We start from the raw sequence: 15,574 nt of genomic DNA on the forward strand, positions 1-15,574 counted from the left end.
AAAATAGGAGAAAAAACACTCGTTGAGGAAGAGAGGAGGAATATTACTTTGAGTCTCTGTGCCGAGAACGACCTAAAGTAGGAAATCTTGAAGCCCACTCTACAAAATAAATTGTGAGCCCAAGTGAGTTCAAACCCAACAGTCTCAATTCTGGTTCCCACAATTGGCGCCCACCGTGGGGCTCTCCTACGAAGCTATGGTTCGACTGAGACTCAAATAAGGGAAATGTCCGAGGAATGTTCGGGAGGGCGTGCACCGAGTGGTTCCATAGGATGTTTTCGGGGATCGACGTGGAGGGAGGGAGAGAAGGCAGAAATGGCGTGAGGATAGGGAGCACCCCAGAGGAGAGGAAAGGTCTGGATTGGGAGAGGGGTTGGACCAGACCCACTGAACGGTTTCGGGTGTCTCGGCGCATAGTCAGTATGATGATAGAGACCGAGAACTGGAGCGGTTGCGCAGACTGGTAATGGATCTAGAACTGGAAGCAAGGGGTTGACGCCAAGAAAGGGATTACAACCTCCGACAAAGGAGAAATTGGGGCGGGGAGGGCTCCAGCCAATCTGGTACGCAACGATTCCAAAACCGATCACGCTCTCAAGAATCACGCCGGCACCTCCGAGAGACACGTCATCACCGGGATCGTTCACGGTCACATGGATACAATGACCGAGGGTCGGAATTGCCGGAAGAACAGCAGCCCCACAATGTTGCCATGGACACCATGAGCCGAGCCCTACAAATGGCTGCCCGGTCACCGTTCTCTGACGAGATCGAACGGGCCCCTATGTCGAGTAGATTTACACGACCGCCATTCAATTCCTACAATGGGAAGATAGACCCTGTGGAGCATGTCAGTCATTACATCCACATGATGTCCTTGCATGCACACAATGATGCGTTGATGTGTAAGGTATTCCCCTCCAGTCTCGGCTCAACGGCCCTGAGATGGTTCAATGGGTTACGAAAAGGCTCCATTCGTAGTTTCGCCGAGCTGATTCAAGAGTTCGGTAGTAGATTCGTGACATGCAGCCGAGTGCCACAGCCGGTGGACGCGTTACTTTCCATAAAGATGAAGGTCGGAGAAACCCTTCGGAGTTATGCCAGCCGGTACGGGGAACTCTACAACGAGATTGTGGTAGAAATGAGAAGATTGCGGCAAGCACCTTCAGGATGGGGCTCCCCGAAGACTCTGAATTACGGGAGTCATTGACGAAAAGACCTCCCGAGGATATGAGGCAACTTATAAGACACATAGAGGAGTACAAACGCCTGGAGGATGATCGGCTGCATAACAGAGGGAAAGCTCCATTACTCGGGAGATCTCGGCAAGGCGTTGTGTCGGCAAGACCAAAAAAAGACTTCAGGATGCAGGAATCAGAGGTGCAAATTGAAGGAGTTAATGTGGCGTTCAAAGAGCCGGTGCACAAAATCTTAGATCGGATCAAGAAGGAATCATTCTTCCAGTGGCCAAACAAGATGGGGGGTGACCCATCTCGGAGGAACCAAAACCTGTACTGCACATACCATAGAGACAAAGGGCACACCACCGAGCAGTGTCGGGTACTAAAAGATCATCTCGGGCAGCTAGTAAAGGCAGGGTACCTGAAAGAGTTTGTAGTAGACTCCACTGACCAAGAAGCTGGCCAGGGTGTTCAACAGAAAAGGAACCCCATCTCGCCACCACTGGGGGTGATCGAAGTCATCCACACAGCACCAAGAGGTACGGTAGCAACTAAAAGGGTATTGATAGTGGCTTGCATGGAAAGAGATTTAGCCGAGAAGAAAAAGAAAGTTGAACGGCTGACCATCTTGTTTGGAGAAGAGGATTTGGAAGGGACGGTCCAGCCTTATGATGATGCGTTGGTAGTAACAGCTCAGATAAGTGGGTTCCTGGTGAAGAGGGTAATGATAAACTAAGGAAGTGGGGCTGACGTCATGTACCCAGACCTGTTTGAAGGGCTCGGATTGAAGAGTCAGGATTTGGCAAAATATGACACGTCGCTAGTCTCATTTAATGGGAGAGTCGTGATTCCCGAGGGACAAATCTCTCTCTCGGTAGACATGGAAGGCAAGGGAGTTATAGTGACCTTCATAGTAGTCCGATCATTCTCATCATATACTGCAATCTTGGGGAGGCCGTGGATCCACGCAATGAAGGCTGTTCCGTCCACCCTCTATGTGAAAGTAAAATTTCCCACTGAGTATGGAGTCGCCGAGGTGAGAGGGAACTAACAAGTGGCGAGGCAGTGTCTTGTCGCCGCGGTTAGATGGAAAAGTGAACAGCACGGACAAGCGGAGCAGACCGAGAGAGAAACTTTATAGCAATTACAGAAGCCCTAAGGGGAAATGGGGGCAGACGTTGCCGAGGAGGTATTGAAGGTTAGAATTTTTCCAGATACTGACAAATATTTCCAGATAGGTACAAGCATGAATGATCGAGAAAGGGTAGAGATGTTGTTGTTCCTTTTGCAGAACGTAGATGTTTTTGCCTAGAGCCCATATGAAGTGCCCAGCGTAAATCCCGAGTTCATTGTCCACAAACTTAACGTGGACCCATCATTTCCCCCGAAAAAGCAAAAACCGAGAAGAGTATCAAAGGAACATGTTGATGCAGTAAACTTGGAGGTCTAGCGGCTGAAGGAAGCCGGAGTGATAAGAGAAATATTCTTCTCGAGATGGCTAGCGAATACAGTGGTAGTGAAGAAAAAGAACGGTAAATGGAGAGTTTGTGTGGACTTCACAGACTTGAATAAGACGTGTCCCAAGGATCTGTTCCCAATGCCCAAGATTGACCAACTAGTAGACGCCACGTACGGGCACCCGAGGATAAGCTTCTTGGATGCTTTCCAGGGTTACCACCAGATTGCCTTGGCGCCCGAGGATCGAGAGAAGACAGCGTTTATCTCCCCGAGTGCAAACTATCACTATGAGGTCATGCCGTTTGGATTGAAGAACGCCGGAGCCATGTACCAGCGGATGATGACGAGAATGTTCCGAGAAAAAGTTGGATGCACGGTTGAGGTATACATTGACAACATGGTGGTAAAAAGCAGAAAAGAGTCACAACATACGGAAGACCTCCGGGGAGTATTTGAGATACTTCGGCGGCATAAATTGCGCCTGGACGCCGAGAAGTGCACTTTCAGTGTGGGGGCTGGCAAGTTCCTGGGTTATCTGATCTCTACTTGGGGGATAGAGGCTAACCCCGACCAAATAGAGGCCGTGAACTGTCTCAGACCACCAAGCAATCCCAAAGAAGTGCAAGTGCTTACCGGGATGTTAGCCGCCCTGAACCGATTCATCTCCAAGTTCGCCGATCGCTGCCGGCCGTTTTATCAACTTCTGAAGAAGTGGAAGGGGTTTCATTGGGACGAGGGATATGATGAGGCTTTTTGAGAGTTGAAGGAATACTTGGCAAAGACGCCTAGGTTGACAGCCTCAGAGCCCGGGGAGGATTTGTTCATGTACCTCTCAGTCATCGACCATGTCGTAAGTGCTGTGTTACTAAGGGACCAAGGAGTACAGATGCCAGTGTATTACATAAGCAAAACCTTGGTAGATGCTGAGACGAGGTACCTGCCCCTGGAGAAGTTGGTTTTAGCCTTGGTACATGCCACTAGGAAGTTGCCACATTACTTCCAGGCTCATACGGTGTTTGTCTTCATCGAGTATCCATTGCAGTCGCTGTTAAAGAGATCAGACTTCACGGGCCGAATTGCCAAATGGGGGACTTGGTTGGGATCGTTTGACATAATGTACCGACCGAGAAGCTTGGTGAAGGGACAGGTTCTTGCAGATTTCATCGCAGAATTCACACCTAAGAACGATGGAAAGGTAATCTATAATGCAGAAATTCATCCGTGGAAGGTATTTGTAGACGGTGCTTCTAATGCTATGGGGGCGGGGGCTGGTATTGTCATAATCACCCCGGAGGGCATACGATTGGAACACTCCTTCAGATTGGGATTTAAAGCCTCAAACAACGAAGCCGAGTATGAGGCCCGACTAGATTTATTCAGACTCTCGGCTGGTTGTTTATCAAATCATAGGAAGTTTTGAAGCTCAGGACTCTCGAATGAAAGCCTATCTAAGTGCAGCCAAGTAGATTATTGGTCAATTCGAAACGGTAAAGGTGTCCCAGGTAGGTCGGTCACAAAACAAACACGCCGACTCACTAGCCACATTAGCTTCATCGGCTACCGAGGATACACCACGGCTAGTCAAAATAGAGCTTATAAGGGAGCCAAGCATTAGTGTGAAAAGTATTCACGACCAAGCCAGAGTGGAGGTTGCCAAGGTAGCGGTGGCCAATCCGTGCTGGATGAACCTGATCATAGATTTCCTTGCCAAGGATAAAGTTCCGGATGATGAAGACGAGGCCAAAAAGATTCATCGGGTAGCTCCTCGGTACTGGCTGTCTTCGGATCACAAACTGTACCAAAGGTCTTTCGTAGGCCTTTACCTTTTATGCTTACATCCCGAGAAAGTAAGCGAGCTTTTGACCGAGCTACATGAAGGAGTGTGTGGCGGCCATGTTGGGGGACGATCTTTAGCGCACAGAGCGATGACCCAGGGGTTTTGGTGGCCACAGATGCAGAAGGATGCTGTCGAATATGTCCGGAGGTGCGAACAATGTCAAAAGCACGCCCCTTTCATCCATCAGCCAGCAGGTCGTCTGAACCCCGTCAACAACCCGTGGCCGTTCGCGCAATGGGGGCTTGACATCCTCGGCCCATTCCCCTGAGCAACAGGTAACCATCGTTTTGTATTGGTGGCTGTAGATTACTTCACAAAATGGGCGGAAGCCGAGGCCTTGGAAAATATTCGGGATACTGACGTGAAAAAGTTTGTATGGAAAAACATAGTCACAAGGTTTGGGATACCAAATTCACTAGTAACAGACAATGGGCTACAGTTCGATAGCAAAGCTTTCCGGGCCTTTTGCAGCGATCTCGGCATCAGGAACAAGTATTCAACCCCGGCTTATCCACAAAGCAACGGCCAAGCCGAGGCAGTGAACAAGACGATTTTGAACGGGCTTAAGAGGAGGCTAGACGGGGCAAAAGGGAGATAGGCTGAAGAGCTACCTAATGTATTATGGGTTTACCGTACGACCCCCAGAAGATCCACGGGCGAGACCCCTTTCTCTTTGACATACGGGGCGGAGGCTATGATACCAATCGAGGTGAACTTATGCAGTGCACGGGTCGCGGGGTTTGACCCCGCCCAGAACGCCGACCTAATGACGGAGCGTTTAGACTGGCTAGAAGAATGCAGGGAGGCCGTAACCATATGGCTCGCTGAGTATCAGCAGAAACTAAACCAAAGATACAACCGAGATGTAAAGGGGAGGGAATTCAGTGCCGGAGAATTGGTGCTAAGAAAGGTCGTGGGAAACATGCGAGACGTAGCTGCAGGGAAGCTTGCTCAAACCTAGGAAGGGCCGTACAGAGTTACCGCCATTGCCAGTGTAGGGGCCTACTACTTGGAAGACCTTGACGAAAGGCCGCTTCCCCGGCCATGGAATGCCAACAACTTAAAGAAGTTTTACGCGTGACCATCCATGTAAGCCAAAACTTGTATTTCGCTAAAATCAAGATTATGATGGAGTTGCTTGTATATGCTGTTTTTGATTCCATAATTGTGCACCAAGAGAATTGCAAATAAAAAATTCTAAGGACAGAAACCTGGCCCTCGGCTCGATTAAAATCGCTGAGCAGGTGGAAAGCTTATCAATAAAAACTCTAAGGACAGAAACCTGGCCCTCTGCTCGATTAAAATCGCCAAGCAGGTGGAAACCTTATCACTAAAAAAATATAAGGATAGAAACCTGGCCCTCGGCTCGGTTAAAATCGCCGAGCAGGTGGAAATTTTATCACTAAAAAAAATCGAAGGACAGAAACCTGGCCCTCGGCTTGATTAAAATCTCCGAGCAGGTGAAAACCTTATCGCCACAAAGGAATAAAAGGATAATGGACAAAAACATCATCCTCGGCAGGATTAAAATCGCCGAACATGTGGAAACCCTAACCCTTTACAAACATTAAATTCATTGTCACTCTCGGATTATCCAAAGCACCGCGCAATAGGTTTTGGGGTATCATTCCATTTACGGCCAAAACACTGGCATAGTCCAAATGAAACACACAAATAGATAGAAATTCACTCAACGAATTAAAACCAAAGTTAAAAAAGGAAGCTGTTTACCGATCAATCCCGCGAAATAGAGGAAATTGTTCGTTCACCACATCCCAGTGACATAGGCAAATAAACCATTAAGAAAATAAACTAAAAATGCGATAAAAATAAGTGAAAGCATAAAAAAAAAAGAGGCTGCAGATAATCAGCTGGAGGGCTGGTTCGGATCTGTCACTTCTTGCTGGTCGGTCAAGGGGCAACCCGAGGATTCACCGAGAAGGTCCTGTACAGTTGGGATGCTGGTGGCTTCCATGTCATCTGGCTCGGCATGAGCGTCAATCTGTTCAACCAGCTCCCTCATGCTTGCCGTTTCTTCCTTCTCAGCAGCAACCGAGGGATTCTGCACGACAATAACGGGGCTCAGGAAGGGAATTTGGCCAGGGTCTCTCAGGTGGGAATCCTCGGGAACTCCTAGTGCTTGAAGAGCGGCGAACCACCTGGCCTCAAAACCCAGCTTTCGAGCCTGGGCTACTACCGGTTCTACAGATTGCTCGGCATCAGTAAACCCTTCGTTGTACCACTTCTGCTCACAGGCCCCCAGGGTTGCCCTAAGGTCGGCTAGCTCCTCGGCTTGAGAGGTGTTTAGGCTGATGGCTTCACCTAGCTTCACTTCTGTTTCGTTCTGCTTAGCTAAAAGCTCTGCACACCTTTTTTTCGCCAGCACCCTATTTTTCTCCGCGGCGGCGGTCTTCTTCTCGGCAGACTCAGCTGCCTTTAGTTTTTCCTTTGCTGTTTTGGCCACTGACTCCCGCGCCCCCTTTTCACACTCAACTTCCTCGGCAAGATCCCGTGCTAGGTCAGCCATTATGTGAGCCAGTTGAGTAGCCTGGCAATCACAAAAGTTAGTAAGGAAGCAGAAGTGAATGTATGGAAAGAAACAGATAACTAAAGAATTACCGCGATGGCGTGCCACTCTAACCGGCGCCCTACAGACTCCTCAGATCCATCCTCAAAGGCATGCACGTCATCGGGAAGGAGAAGACCCTCGGCCAGGGACTGGGCAATACGTCCATCCTTGCCTTTCTCCCACATCTGCATGCAGGCAGTTGAAGGCAAAGGCTGGTCGTCCAGCAAAAACTTTGGTTTCCACGCAGGAGCAGTTTGGGAGGAGGACGTGACCCCCGGACTGACCTAGGTCTGCTGATCACGGATTACAATCCCCCCTGTTGGCCGGGGAGGAGTCTGAACGGCAGTATCTCCCAGACCCGAAGGTGGTTGATCGACGACCCTCTGCTTCTTACGAGCTCGCCTAGCTTGAGAAGAGGGTGGAGGGTGAGGCACCTGGCTTCGGCCCTGAGAAGGTGGGGGCTACGTGGGTTGCCGTGCGCCGGGCACAAAGCGGTCAATGGTCATAAACCTCCGTGACACCATGTTTTCGCCGGGTTGGTTATCCTCTGCTTCGGTTGCCGGTTGCTCGAGCTCAGCAGGCGGATTCTCGGGCTGTGCCTGCTCTTGAACGGGGTCCTCTTGTTAGATAGCCTCGTGGGCTAACTCTCTAATGCGCCGAGACACGCGTTCCGCAGACTCGTCTCGCAAAGGGGCTAGCTCGTTCGAGCAGGTGAAGCGCCGTCCGAACTCCCTCACCTCCCCGGTTGTAAGTTTCGGTGGCAAGAAACTTGTGTACCGAACGTCGATGTATGACAGCAGGGGGCTATCAACTAGAAGCGCTTGCTTAAAGTTCTGCCAGGTGGAGTAAATTGGCTCTACTCCGAGGATCAGGTATGAGGCCCAGAGCTGTCCGTCCCAATGCATGAATATCTCGGAACGAAGGATGAAGTTCAAATCTCTGACATAGATGGTTCTGATATTCGGAACAAATACTTTGCCGTCTGCAAAAGAACAAGTGACATATCAGTATATAATAAAGATTTACTTCAATAAAAATTAAAAGGGGAGGAAAACAATTAGATCAAGGGATTGGTATAAACCCGCTTCAAGCCATGAAAGAGGGCAAGGGACGTCCTCGGCAAACCAATTGCCGCGCACCCGAACGAACTCCCCGGCGGAGTTCCTGTTCGAATCAGGTAGGCATGATATCAGCCGTACCCAATTATCTCTTGTCTCTAGGTAATAGTTGGTAGCTTTGTTCCCACAGAGGCTATACATATGGTTAATGTCATGATAATTTAACTGTAAATCAAAGGTATGGTTCAACCTACTGACACAGCTAACTACCCGGTAAAAGTTGGGGGGAAGCTTGTTGGGACACAGTTCGTAGTACCTAAGTGTATCTGTCAAAATGGGATCCACGGGGAACCTAACCCCACCCTCTAAGATTGACATCAGAGGAAAGAAGGCTGTGCCTTGTCCTCGGTGGAGAGCAATATCACTCTCATGGCAGTATGCCACTTCCACATCATCGGGAATACTAAACTTGCTCCTAAAGGTGGCCAAGGCAACCGGGGACTCTAGAAGATAAGAGTAAACCATTTACGACGCTTAATGCTATGAAAGGGAACTTCAAGAAATAAGCTGAAGGAATAAGAAGGGGAAGAAAATTTACTTTGGGTTCGAAGGAGGAAAGGAACTCTGGGCAGGTGAATAAGCGCACAGGGAGTTTGTTGGCAGAGAGTAAGCTCGTAAAATCAGAGGTGGAGAAAAAATGAAAGAATGTTCTGAGGGAAACTATTTATAGGGTCAAAAAGCGGGCAAAGAGACGTTAAATCAAGCAATAAATGGGCACGATTTACAAACGGCCCTGCGAATACCAAAGGTAACCGATACGCGCGCCGCTTCGGTTCACGAACCGTTAGGCAATAATGACAACTATACCTGATGCCGTGAAACGGATCGTCTTTTGAGATGAGCATTAATGAGAAACCATAACCACGAGTCCCAGGCCATAAGACCTCTGAGATCAAAAGGCTCGGCCAGCTTCTTGATTCTTCCCGGTAACTGGGTATGAATCAAGGGGGGGCTAATGTACGGCACCGAGATCCCAAGACCCATATGGGCCCTGGGCCTAGGCCCAATGTAACGGCCTCATTGCCCTAAGCCCTTCTTGCAACTACCTTCATGTAAAAACAAGTTTTGGGTCTCGAACCCTGAGAAGTGTCCGGCACAACCTTTCCCGAACAAACGTATGAACCCTGTCCGGGAAAATCATGAAATGCTCGGGGAACAGCATTACCGAGCACAATCGATTGATCTGGAACCAAGTTCCAAGGCCATAATTTCTGCATCCCACTCTCACCTAAACACCCACTTAAAACAGATAATATTGGACCTTCAATAGCACTAACGGTGGCTGTAATCATAATCTCCCCACTAACCTTAGCTATAAATAGCAGAAGTTTGGGAAGAGGAGGGGGTTCAAAAAATAGGAGAAAAAACACTCGTTGAGGAAGAGAGGAGGAATATTATTTTGAGTCTCTGTGCCGAGAACGACCCAAAGTAGGAAATCTTGAAGCCCACTCTACAAAATAAATTGTGAGCCCAAGTGAGTTCAAGCCTAGCAGTCTCAATTCTGGTTCCCACAGTTACATTTCTTTATGCTATTTGTACAAGTAACCGGTTTATGGATGAGTGCTCTTGGAGTAGTTGGCTTGGCTTTGAACCTATGTGCCTATGAATTCGTTTCTCAGAAAATTTGTGCAGCGAAAGATCTTGAATTTGAGATGTTCTACACCAAAAATATTCTTTTAAATGAAGGCATTTGTGCTTCAATGGCAGCTCAAGATCAGCCTTATGAAAACCTTATATTCCCTGAGGAGGTTCTACCTCATGGAAACACTCTTTAATGGAACTTTAGCCTTAGCTGGTCGTGACCAAGAAACCACAGGTTTTTCTTGGTGGGTCGGGAGTGCCCGACTTATCAATTTATCTAGTAAATTACTAGGAGCTCATGTAGCCCTTAATCATATTCTGGGCCAAAGCAATGAACCTATTTGAAGTGGCTCATTTCGTACCAGAAAAGCCCATGTATGAACAAGGATTCATTTTACTTCCCCACCTAGCTACTCTAGGTTAGGGGGTAGGTCTTGGTGGGGAAGTTATAGATACCTTTCCATACTTTGTGTCTGGAGTACTTCACTTAATTTCCTCTGCAATATTTGGCTTTGGCGGTATTTATCACGCACTTTTGGGACCCAAGACTCTTGAAAAGTCTTTTTCATTCTTCGGTTATGTATGGAAAGATAGAAATAAAATGACTACAATTTTGGGTATTTACTTCATTTTGTTAGGTATAGGTGCTTTTCTTCTATTATTCAAAACTATTTATTTTGGAGGCATATATAATACCTGGGCCCTAGAAGGGGGAGATGTAAGAAAAATTACCAACTTGACCCTTAGCCTAAGCGTCATATTTGGTTATTTACTAAAATCTCCTTTTGGAGAAGGGGGATGGATTGTTAGTGTGGACGATTTGGAAGATATAATTGGAGGGCATGTATGGTTGAGTTCCATTTGTATACTTGGTGGAATCTAGCATATCTTAACCAAACCTTTTGCATGGGCGTGCTATGCGCTTGTATGGGCTGGGGAGGTTTACTTGTCTTATAGTTTAGGTGCTTTAGTTGTTTTTGGTTTTATTGCTTATTGCTTTGTTTGGTTCAATAATACTGCTTATCCTAGTGAGTTTACTGGCCCATTAGACCAAAAGCTTCTTAAGCTCAAGCATTTACTTTTCTCGTTTCTATTTTGGATTGGGTTCCTTCTTGTAGTAATCGGATGAACTGGGTTGTACCTGTTTCGATTCAAAAAGACAAAAGAACCTGGCAGCAGTAGAAGCCCTAAAGAGGAAAGGGGTAGGAGCACTCGACCCTTGAGAAATGAACAAATTATTTTGTCTTATTTTTATTAAAACCTTAGGAAGAAGTTTCAAATAGGTGCCAAAAGGCGTAAGTGCAATAGACGTTTGAAAGACTATATGGAATTTCAATCTTTCATCCCTTCATCCCAGTTTTGAAATTGGTTGTGTTGAGATTGCAATTATTGCTTTCGAGTTCTTTCCCCAGCCAGTCACCCCTATGAAGGAGGGGACAAGCTTGGAGACTTCTTATTCGTGGGGAATAAAATTATCACGCACCTTGCATTCCAGTTTTACATATCAAATTAGGGAGTTTTAGTTTTCTAAGGATTCCTTATTGCTAGCATAGCAGGGACTAAAGAAACCATAGTTGCACGAAAATTGTCTGTCAGACAGAAGGCTGTTGGCCTAATTAATTACACAATTTTTTATTAACATTAATGATATGGCTATAAAAAATTCTCCTATCTTTTTTCAGCCCTATCTATGCCTTCAACAATGAGATTTCAAAAGATGATTCTTTCTTCCACTACTTCCTAATGAACTCCTCTATCTACCCTAGAAATGGGTTGGATCTATTGAATGAGATCTTGGAGACAGGGCTAGGTTGGGTATAAGTCAATCGGATGCATGGAAGCCCAACCCTCTCTCTAGGATCTTATTCAATAGATCCAACCAATTTCTAAGGTAGATAGAGGAGTTCGTCCCCCACTTCCTTTGCTCCACTGGCACCAAAGATCAAGAATTTGAGATAGAAAAAAAAGATTTGTTGGTGGGCTATTAGCTCCTCTATCACTTAAAGGCAAATAGCAGGAAAGGTGAGCAACTATAGCTTCATTGTTCATCTTCCCTTGCTATCGGATGAGTGAACTCTATCTGTTTGTGCTTGGTGGGATTGGATTCAATCAACGGACTCCCCTTGCCTCCTGGATCCACTAGACGAGTGGAAAACATTGAGAAGGGCTTCACATCCCTTGCAGGGCTTTGAGCTTTGAAACTTGGTTGCGCTCCTATGATTGATAGATTCCTGGAAAAAAAGAACGCCTTAAGGCAAAGGATTGTATTTGGAAATGGAAGCTTTATCCCCCTCACACTATATTTTGAATTAGGGGCTTGCCTCTCTTTCTCTTTCTACTACCTGTGTCTATCTCTTGTCAAGTGTGCTTGTTCTCCCTGCCATGCTACTCCCACAGCAATAGTAACTATGGGACTAATAACAACAGTACCAGTTTGTGCATCAGTGGTTCAAGTGTAGTGCCCAAAAACTGTTCTAAGATCTATGGCGACATAAATTTCCCAACAAATCTATGGGAAATATATTAAAAATAATAATCAAGTAAGTGGCATTAGTTTCATAACCCAAAGCACCGGTCTTCTTATCAATAGCAGAAGCAACCCTATGGGAGTCTTTTGGGTTCTCCTCTATGATTCACTTGGGTACGTATACTTTTTTTTTTTTCCTTTCTAGAGACATGGCTATCATATGTCCACAACATTACAACTCGAGTTTTGCTATGCATTGAACAACTCATCACGTGGGTATTATGTATTCATCTTCCAAGCTAGATTAGAAATTGTTTTTTACATTTACACTGGGGCTACCCATCATATGACTAGCAATCTGGCTGCATTTGTCTCATCCTCGTCATACCACAGCAAAAGTGTCATCTTCATTGGTGACCACACCCCACTCTCTATTTCAGACATTGGTACGATCTCTTCATCATCTTGTTCTGGCAATGTTCCTCATCTTAATGATGCTATGTTGCTTCCTAAAGTTAGTCTCTCAAAAGATTTGATCTGTTGGACAACTTTTTAATGAGCACCAAAGCTATGCCATCTTTACTCCGACTTCCTCTGTGTTGTCAAGAATCTACACACACATAATGCATAGCTATAGGGTGCCACCTGTAGCCAACCCATATATGCTTTATACCTTGATTTTCCTCTGATTTATTTGTGTGGCTTCTTCATAACAAAGAGCTTCCTGAACTTAGGCAACTAAGGGCTTTTAGAGGTCTTCTTGTTGGCTATTAGGTCTTCGACTACATGGAACACAAACAAGAATGCTTTCAATTACTTATTGCATCGGCTAGTTCCTTATTCTCTTCTTGGTTTAGCTGCTAGCTGGCCAAACACGGGCAACACCTACGAATTCCACTCTTTTGATTATTTCAATTCCATTAGCCCTTTTGCATTTTGATGTATGGGCCCATCGCCCTTTTCTTCTTTCTTTGGTTATCTCCTTCCTTTCTTAGAGCTAATTCATAAGAGGTTTGTTCAAAGCTCGTTTATGGATGATATATTTTGTTATAAAAAAAATTCAGTAAGCACAAACCTTACTAGATAGGGGGTACTTTAGTGCTTTCAGCTTTTTAAAGCTAAGGTTGAGAATTTCTTCTTTTGTCATTGGTGTCGATGTCTCGCAGGGTTGTTACCTTTGGTGTGTGACTAGAATCTGAGTCAATTTTTAAGGAATTACCAAGGGTAAGTGAAGTCACCACCAATCATTGGGTTTTTCTAAGGTGTGATTGGTCACCTGACTTTATTTGATTTTATTACCAATCCTGGACTAAGAAAAATGTCATTTTTCTTAATCTAATATGGATGGATAAAAAATCTTGATTCTTGAGTTCGAAAGTTTGGTTACGTGTGGGGAAGGTGTTAGGCACCCCACAACGCCTATCCAAGGACAATCCTTTGTTTTGGTAAAATCGTAATTTTTAGACATTGGCAATTGAAAATAAGCTATTGGCATTAGCTTATGGGGCTTTAAACATGTTGGGCTCTGAGGTTTGATTTTAGAATGGGTATGGTCCCAGTCGATGCTTTCTCAGTGTGTTTGGAATCGAAGCTAAATTTTCACGGCGAAAATTTGGCAGCATTTCGACTTATTTTCGTGATGGAAATTTGGCAGCGCTTCACCTCAGGTGCAACACAGCACACAAAACACTATTCTCACCAAGCTTTCGCTGTAAGAATAAAGCAATAGGGTGCCTCATTTTCATGGTGAAAATCTTGTAGAGTTTCGCATTTGGTGCGCTATGGCGCATTGGTAGGGTTTCGCGTTTATGTATACTACGCATATCGACATGCTCATACTAAGACAAGCCGAAGCCTTTCAAAGTATCAAGTGTGTTGATTCGTGTTGCATACACAGGGAAACCAGTGTCACTAGGTGACATGGATCAGGACAATCACACCGCAATGATTGTGCACACAATATAGTATGAATAAGCACCTATAGCAATCGCCTTAAGCACATACCCACATTACAAGGTCAAGAGCTCTCATGACTAGAGAGGGTCACTCATGTAGTCACGAGAATTCATCATACATAGTGCACAATCACCCATATACAAGCAGATATAGATATACATACATAATGCACAATGCAACCACACAGAGCGGAAAAGTAAATCAGACATTGCCAACGTTCCAAGGGTATGCCCAACAAGGAGAGAGATAAAAGAACATAACCACTCAAGGAGGCTAGGCCTCCAATCTATTGAACATTGCCCTTGTTAGGATATATGTGTTTCACATGTTAAGAACATATGTCATGATTTTATGTAATTGGCTTATCCTTTGACAAAACGCACTTTACTTGTATTTGGGTAGATTTAGGATGTGTTTAAATACTTCAAGAAACCATGTTTCAAGATCAAGTGTTGAAGTCTTCAGGTCTGTTTAAAAAAACAAGCTGAAAGTGCAAAATTACTAAAGCTCGACAGCTAGCATGTGTCGAGGTTTAAGGAAGCTGTTCAGCCCATGTGCTCAACACCTGCTTGACACCTCCTATCTATCGAGGTTTAAGAATTTTAGAATTCTGATATGATTTTCTTGGGATCCATGATTATGTCTTTGGGCCTTCTTTTCTCCTAATCCTAGACATATAAAAGGATTGTTTTAAAGGTCGTCAAACAGTTCACAAGTTGCACAAGCATTGAGCAAACTGTTCAAGCAAATTGTGACCGAAGATGAAGTTCTTGCCCTAGTTCATCTCTTTTTCTTGAAGAAGTTGCTGTGTATGTGCATCGTAGGGTTTTGTGACAAAGCATCTTCTTGATCTTCATCGTGTGGATGAATTGAAGAACTTTGTAGCCAACAACCTTCTTAGTTGATGATTGAAGTTGCGTACTGGGATTCGCGCAATTAGTTAGTCTCATATTTGGGAGCCGTGCATCGAAAGGGGAACTGTCACTACAGAACAAATCCAATTGGGTATTGGGGTAAGGGTTCAACTGTAGGTTGGTAAGGTACTTGGGATTCCTTTATTTGTAACCGCTTATTGTGATAATAGTGGAGTTTTGGGAGTGGTAACCTGAAAATCACCCGGTGGGGTTTTCGTTGTGTAGGTTTTCCCCATTCGTAAACAAATCACCGTGTCATTTAATTTCCGTTGCATATTTAGTTGTTTGGTGATTAGTTTGTGTTATCACACACTTTGCATGTTAATTTGATTAATTAATAAACTTGGTTAATTAATTAATTAATTAATTTATCACAAGGGGTCAATTCATTTTTGGCCTATCAGCCCTTTGTGGGCTTGCGTCTTCTTATTTGCATTTTATCCCTTTTTGCTCGTGCCTAGGAGGTCGTGCCCTCGTTCCAAGCGTCCTTGCT

The 15,574-nt window shown here is 45.3% G+C and overlaps 1 protein-coding gene across 1 annotated transcript; it reads left to right on the forward strand.

The window, feature by feature from the left end:
- The first annotated feature begins 1,230 nt into the window (after positions 1-1,230).
- On the forward strand, positions 1,231-1,917 carry LOC115956730. Its single transcript, XM_031075032.1, has one exon. It carries the CDS (start codon positions 1,231-1,233, stop codon positions 1,915-1,917), a length of 687 nt encoding a protein of 228 aa, XP_030930892.1.
- Positions 1,918-15,574: the final 13,657 nt, after the last annotated feature.

This window comes from Quercus lobata, chromosome 8, assembly GCF_001633185.2.
Source record: "Quercus lobata isolate SW786 chromosome 8, ValleyOak3.0 Primary Assembly, whole genome shotgun sequence".
NCBI lineage: Eukaryota > Viridiplantae > Streptophyta > Magnoliopsida > Fagales > Fagaceae > Quercus > Quercus lobata.

Bases quoted from the DNA above. Each gene is read 5' to 3' on its own strand.
- LOC115956730 (XM_031075032.1), top strand. From the start codon at position 1,231: ATGAGGCAACTTATAAGACACATAGAGGAGTACAAACGCCTGGAGGAT.